This window comes from Solanum stenotomum, chromosome 4 (genome assembly GCF_019186545.1).
Source record: "Solanum stenotomum isolate F172 chromosome 4, ASM1918654v1, whole genome shotgun sequence".
Taxonomy (NCBI): domain Eukaryota; kingdom Viridiplantae; phylum Streptophyta; class Magnoliopsida; order Solanales; family Solanaceae; genus Solanum; species Solanum stenotomum.
In genome coordinates this window covers 27,328,354-27,334,982 of record NC_064285.1, presented here as the reverse complement: position 1 = coordinate 27,334,982, position 6,629 = coordinate 27,328,354, and the positions used below count along the sequence as shown (strand labels likewise).

The 6,629-nt window shown below is 38.3% G+C and overlaps 1 protein-coding gene across 1 annotated transcript; it reads right to left on the bottom strand.

Annotated features, from left to right (window-relative positions):
* Positions 1–1,757: 1,757 nt before the first annotated feature.
* Positions 1,758–6,514, bottom strand: LOC125861401 (uncharacterized). The gene is made up of 3 exons (XM_049541311.1): positions 6,216–6,514; positions 3,115–3,223; positions 1,758–2,135 (listed from the first exon to the last, which is right to left on the bottom strand). The coding sequence occupies exons 1-3, from the start codon at positions 6,512–6,514 to the stop codon at positions 1,758–1,760; spliced, it is 786 nt and encodes a 261-aa protein (XP_049397268.1).
* Positions 6,515–6,629: the final 115 nt, after the last annotated feature.

Below are 6,629 nucleotides of genomic sequence, written 5' to 3'. Positions count from 1 at the left end.
TTCACCTACTTCAAACCAACCAACTGAAGATATGCATCTACACCCATACATTGCCTCATAAGGGGTAATCTAAATACTAGAATGGATGTTGTTATTATAAGAAAACTCTATGAGAGGTATGTAATCATCCCAATTACCCTTGGAATCGATCACGCAAACCCTCAAAATGTCCTCTAAGGTTTGAATGGTACACTCTGCCTGACTATTCGTCTATGGATGAAATCTATACTGAGATTTACCTAACTACCAAGACCTTTCTGAAACAACTTCCAGAAATGAGATGTAAAGTGAGGAACCCTATTTGAGATGATAGACAAGGGAACCTCATGAAACCTGGCTATCTCGCTGATGTAAATTCAGGCGTAATCCTCCGCTGAATCTGTAGTCTTGATAGCCAAGAAGTGAGCTGACTTAGTAACTGTTCACTATCACCCAATAAAGTTATGTTGTCTACGAGTATGAGGTAAACCCGTAATGAAGTCCATGTTTATCGCCTCCCACTTCCATGTAGGAATGCTAATGGCTTGAGTCACACCTCCTAGATTCTAATGTTCTTACTATAACATGTAGACAGTTAGGACACTTTGCCATAAAATCTGTGATGTCTCTGTTCATGGCGTTCAACCAAAATATTTCCCATAGATCATGATACATCTTAGTTGCACCCCGATGAATAGAATACTTGGAATTATGGGCTTCTGTAAGGATTTGCTTCTGTTACTCACCCACATTAGGAACACATAACCGACCCTGGTAACGAAGCACACTATCTCCCACTTGGGAGAAAACCTCAACTCTTTGCTAATGAACTACACCTTTCAACTGAAGTAATGTAGGATCACTATCCTATTTTTCCTTAACCTCTACTACCAATGAAGATTCTTACCCATTCTTAACTACCACACTACCATCTGACATGTCTATAAGGAAAACTCCTAAGCAAGCAAGCCGTTAAACATCTTTGGCAAATTCTTTCTTCTCTTCCTCAACATGTGTTATACTACCTATGGATAGTCTGCTGAGGGCGTCAACTAGTACATTGTCCTCACCCAGATGATAGAGCACATTCATGTCATAGTCTTTGAGGAATTCAATCCATCTCCTCTAACAAAGATTCAACTCTTTTTGGGTGAACACATACTGGAGGCTCTTATGATCTCTGAACACATCAAAATGAACATCATACAAGTAGTATCTCCAAATCTTTAGGGAAAATACTATAGCTGCAAGCTCGAGGTCATGAGTCAGGTAGTTCTTCTCATGGACCTTAAGATTTCTATAAGCATAAAGTATGACCTTACTTTGCTGAATCAACACACAACCTAGGTTGACCCTGGATGCAACACAATAAACCACATAACCGCCTGATCCATCTGGTGCAGTCAAAAAGGGAGTTGTAGTCAACCTGGTCTTCAGTTTTGAGAAGATTTTCTCACACTCGTTTGACCATGTAAACTTGACCTTCTTCTGAGTCACCTTGCTCAATGTGGGAAGCTATGGATAAAAATCCTTCCACAAGCCTCCGGTAGTAACCGACTAAACCCAAGAAACTTCTAATATTAGTCAACGAAGTGCGTATGGATAGTGTTTCACTGCCTCAATTCTTTAAGAATCCATTAGGATCCCTTTGCTGGATACCACATGACCAAGGAAAGCGACGGACTGTAACCAAAATTCATATTTGTTGAGCTTAGAGAAGAATTAGCTATCTTTGAGGGTTTGCAGAACTACTCTCAGATAGCTCGCATGATCTTTCTCTATCCAAGAATAAATGAGTATTCATCAATAAAAACAATGGAGAACAAGTCCAAATACTGTTTGAACACCCTTTTCATTAAGTTCATGAAAGCTGCAGGAGCATTCGTTAGTCGAAAAGGCATAGCTACAAATTCATAGTGACTATACCGAGTCTTGAAGGCTGTCTTTGGGATATCACTCTTTTTAACTCTAAGCCGATGATACTCAGATCTGAGGTCTATCTTAGAAAAGCAACTAACACCCTGAAGTTGGCTGAACAAGTCGTCAATCCTGGGGATGCGATACTTATTATTTATCGTGACATTGTTCAACTGACGATAGTCAATGAAAATCCTTACAAAATCTTCTTTCTTTCGCACAAAAAACACTAAAGCACCCTATAAAGAGATGTTAGGTCTGATGAAGCCCTTATCTAGAAGGTCTTTCAACTATTCTTTCAATTACTTAAGGTCATCTGGATCCATTATGTAAGGAGGAACATAAATAGGATGGGTATCTCGAAGGAGATCTATTCGAAGTTGATTTCCCTTTTTAAGAGGAAATCCAGGAAGATCTTCTGGAAACTCATTCACCACTAGGACTGACTTAAGAGTTGGATTTCAGAGTTTGAATCCTCAAACCAAACAAGGTTATAGATATAGCCTTTGGAAATCATTTTACTGGTCTTAAGGTAAGAGATAAATCGACCTATAGGCACTGAGTTACTACCCTTCCTCTCTAAGACTGGCTCTCTTAGAAACTGAAACTGAACAATCCTAGTCCTACAATCGACTGAGGCATAAAGGGAATGTAACTAATCTATGCCTTAAATGACACTGCAATCTACCATTTCTGACTCTATAAGGTCCGTTGAGGTAACTTTCTAGGAAATTGTGGTTGGGCAAATTTCTATATACATGTCTAGCTATAATTGAGTCACCCACTGGAGTAAAGACTGAGAAGGGTCCTAAGAGATTTTCTGGACTACACCAAAGTTTACTTTTATATAGGGAGTTTCAAAAGAAAGTGTAGCCGTTGGATCTAACAATGCATATACATCTAAATGGAAGACTTGTAACATACTAGTGACCACATCATGAGAATATTCCTGGTCTTGGCGAGCCTAAAGAGTATACAACTTATTTTGGTGCTGACCACCACCTGTACCAAACGAGGCACCCTGTTTAATGGGGCGACATGCTGGCGCTACTGAAGTTGTAGAATGATCCTTGTTACCTCCCTATCCTTTCTTGGAAGAAGGGAAATCCTTCAATCTATGACCAGATAGACCACACCCAAAGCACCCCTCTTTGCCAGCAAGACACTCACCAGGATGGTTGTTACTACACTTTGGAAAAGTTGGAAAAGTCCAGTTACCTGAGGCACTCCCCTGAGACGTAGATTCTGATGCCCTGGCTTATTAATGCTATCGAAACCTGGGGAACAGAGTGCTAGATGATGAAGGTGCTGGGGTTGTACACCTCTGCTGAAATTGTGAACAAAGGTGTATTTATAATTTCATATTCTAGCCTTTTTGTCGTCCTTAGCCATTTCCTTAAGCTTATCTCCCTCAACCTATCGAGCCATTAATCTAGAGATATCCATATCCCCTAACAACATAGCATTCCTGCACTCGATCTTTACCAAATCGGATACTTCAAACAAGAATTTGCTAATTTGTGCTCTCAAATCAGCAACCATATGTGGAGCATACTTGAGAGCTGGTGAACTTCAGTCCGTATTCATAGACTTAGATTGAACCCTTCTTCAAGTTCATGAATTCCTGGGCCTTAGACTCTCTCAACTCTCTCGGGAAGAACTTGTCCATAAAAGCTCTTATTAAATCAGTCCCACATCACAGGAGTTGAGTTCTCTCTCTTGTTTTCATTTCACTATGTGAACCACATATGAGTCACATCCTTGAGTTCATAGGATCCTAGTTCAACACTCTCAGCACCAGTCACTTGCATTACTACAAGAATCTTCTTAACCTCATCAATGAAGTTTTATGGGTCCTCACCAACCTTTGACCCTAAAACTATAGCGGATTTGTACGAACAAAGTCTCTAACCCTAGCTGCAATTGATCCACCAATGGTGTTTGTAGGAACTAGGGTGTGCTAATTGTTTTGGTTGGCTCCGATCTGAGCCAAAAGCTCAATCGCCTTACGGAACTCTATATTCGTAACCTCATGCTTCGGGACTAGAGGAACTTCGTTAGCATTCTCTGCGAGGAGCATGATCTGAAACACATAACGACACATTAGAAAGGAGAATTACGATAAGAATAGTAAAAAAAGTGATTTTTTTCTTAGAACACCTAGTAGCCTCCCTCTCATAAGTGTGGCGCACTTCACACTAATGAAAGAGACTCTACTTAGTGTGGCTTTTAGACACCCTAGGACTTTTAAACCTGATGCTCTGACACCAAGTTTATCACACCACGAGGTTACCCACTAGACATAACACAGGACCTAAGACCACGAGTGACCCCAAGCTAACCCTGAGTCTGGCATGTAACAAACATAGTGAAACATACCTAATTAAATCACATACTATGTCTAGGCTAGAAAAAGTGGACATCTGGAAAAAGGGAAAAACCCAATTAGTCTGAATATATAAAATGTAATAAAAATCAAGTGATGACTAAAATAACACTTAACAACTCGAGTTGAATCTACTACAATGTCTGAAAAGCCTCTAACTAAGTTGAGTTGTTCTTTGCATGTTTTTCATTTATATATCATTCGTCTCGCCTTTGTCAACATGATTATTGGCAAGATGGGCGGCATATATGGGTCATAACCGCTCGCCGACAGTAGAATTTTTATGATCTATTAGGATCATAAAAGCTTTGATATCAATTTGAAGGAAAATATTTTATTTATAAACTCTTGTATCTTTTGTATATTTTTGTGTATTCAGTATTTTCTGTATCTTGAAAATAACAAGTAACATACCTATTTATAAAAATAAAAATCAAATTAAACTAGGACTAGGAACCACTCTAACTAACAAATCCTAATTAAACATATATAAGAAAATACCATAAATAACAAATTCTAATCAATTAACGATTCCTACTCCATCTTTGAATTAATATTCCCAACACATACGATGAATCACGGGGTTCAAATATTGGATATAAGTAGAAGATAGCAAGAAGTGGGGGGGGGGGGGGGGNGACTAGAACTACGCTGATTATGTGATTGTGGGGATATATCATGGAAAGATATGAAGTTTAGCAATGGGATCAATTTTAAGTTGACAGTTAAATAGTTCAGATTCTGGGAGGATAGGCAGTGTGATGATGATGTTGTGAGAATTTATTTACGCACTTTTGAAAATATTTTGCCCAAAAAGATATGATGACTGATCAGGCTACATGACAGGACATAAAATTAAGTATTCATTGGGATTTGAAGTTGAGAAAGAGCCACAATATTGGGTGAGAAAGATTCTGAACCATGGTGACTTTTTCTTTGTAAACAAATCTTCGCATAGTTGGAAGAAGGCACTCAGGGAACAGAAGGGAGTGTTGGACTTATGCACTCCTTAATTCTTTTAAGGAACACATATGAACAGCAAGTTCCTTATTGGGATTTCAAGTTGAGAAAGAGACACAAGATTGGGTGAGAAAGATTCCGAACCTTGATGACTTTTTTTTTGTAAACAAATCTTCGCACAGTTGGAAAAAGGCACTCAGGGAAGGGAAGGGGGTGTTGGACTTATGCACTCCTTAATTCTTCTAAGGAACACATATGAACGGCTAGTTCCTTTATTTGTAGTTCAAAGTTCGGTATTAACTTCAAACAGTACTTCAGTAATATTTAGCTTAATAATTATTAATTCACAACTTCAAACTACAAAAGATTACAACCTTATATAACCTAAGAAATTATAAACTCTAATATCTTAACTCAACAAAAACCCCCACGACTTATGTTCCCCAAAGTCTTCAGGTTCCCCAACCAAAAGATCAAAACTACACTAGACAATTCTAAGTAACTAAAAATGACAACTTAACCCAAACAAAATAGAATAAACTCTTCCATTGTGTTCTTCGCAACAACTAAAATTGTCAATCAAGAACTCTCTCAACACGTAATTGTGTTCTGCTGGTATCTCTCTATATGTAGGTACGCGGGTTTCTTTAGAGAACACCCTACCCTATTTATAGGGCCAAATATCTTCCCTTCTTTGACTTTAACTCAAACAACTTTGTAGTGCCTCCTACTTCTTGTATGACTTGGAATCATACGAAAAGTTTGGTTATTCATTATACGTGCTTCCCCTTCCTTGTAGAATTCAGAATCATTACACAATACAGTTATTGCACAAATCAGACCACATCATTCAATGCTTTTAGGATTATTATTCATAAATGGAAAACTTCTTTGTTTAGTAAAACTAGTTTGAAGAACTTGTTCCTCGTAGGTGATCAATGCGGTTATTTGCAGTTTTGATGATTTGACAAACCACGGGACCTTGTAAAGGGATCTGATCTCTGTGTCAATGTATACACAAATGCCAGGCTGTAAAAAGTACAATTGGTTGGTGAACAATCTCCAATTGTGGCAGAAACCTCGGCCAATGGCATAGCCTCGAAGGTAACGTCTATTAATCATAAAAATATTATGTCCAATAGACACAACCTTAGTCTTTGCAACTTGAAAACTCTCAAGAACTCTTGCAAAGTCTAACACTAAAGAAGTATCATCCTCAAGAGCAACAGGGACCTGATAGAGCTGGATGTTCTCTAGTTGTCTTAGGATCATATCTTCCGTACTTACATTGTAAATATGTTTCTAATCTATAAAGGATTCTGATTTTGTGTTTGTTTGTAAAAGTCTAAATCAGTTTAGGCTAACTGATTTAGTGGGCAACACTGTT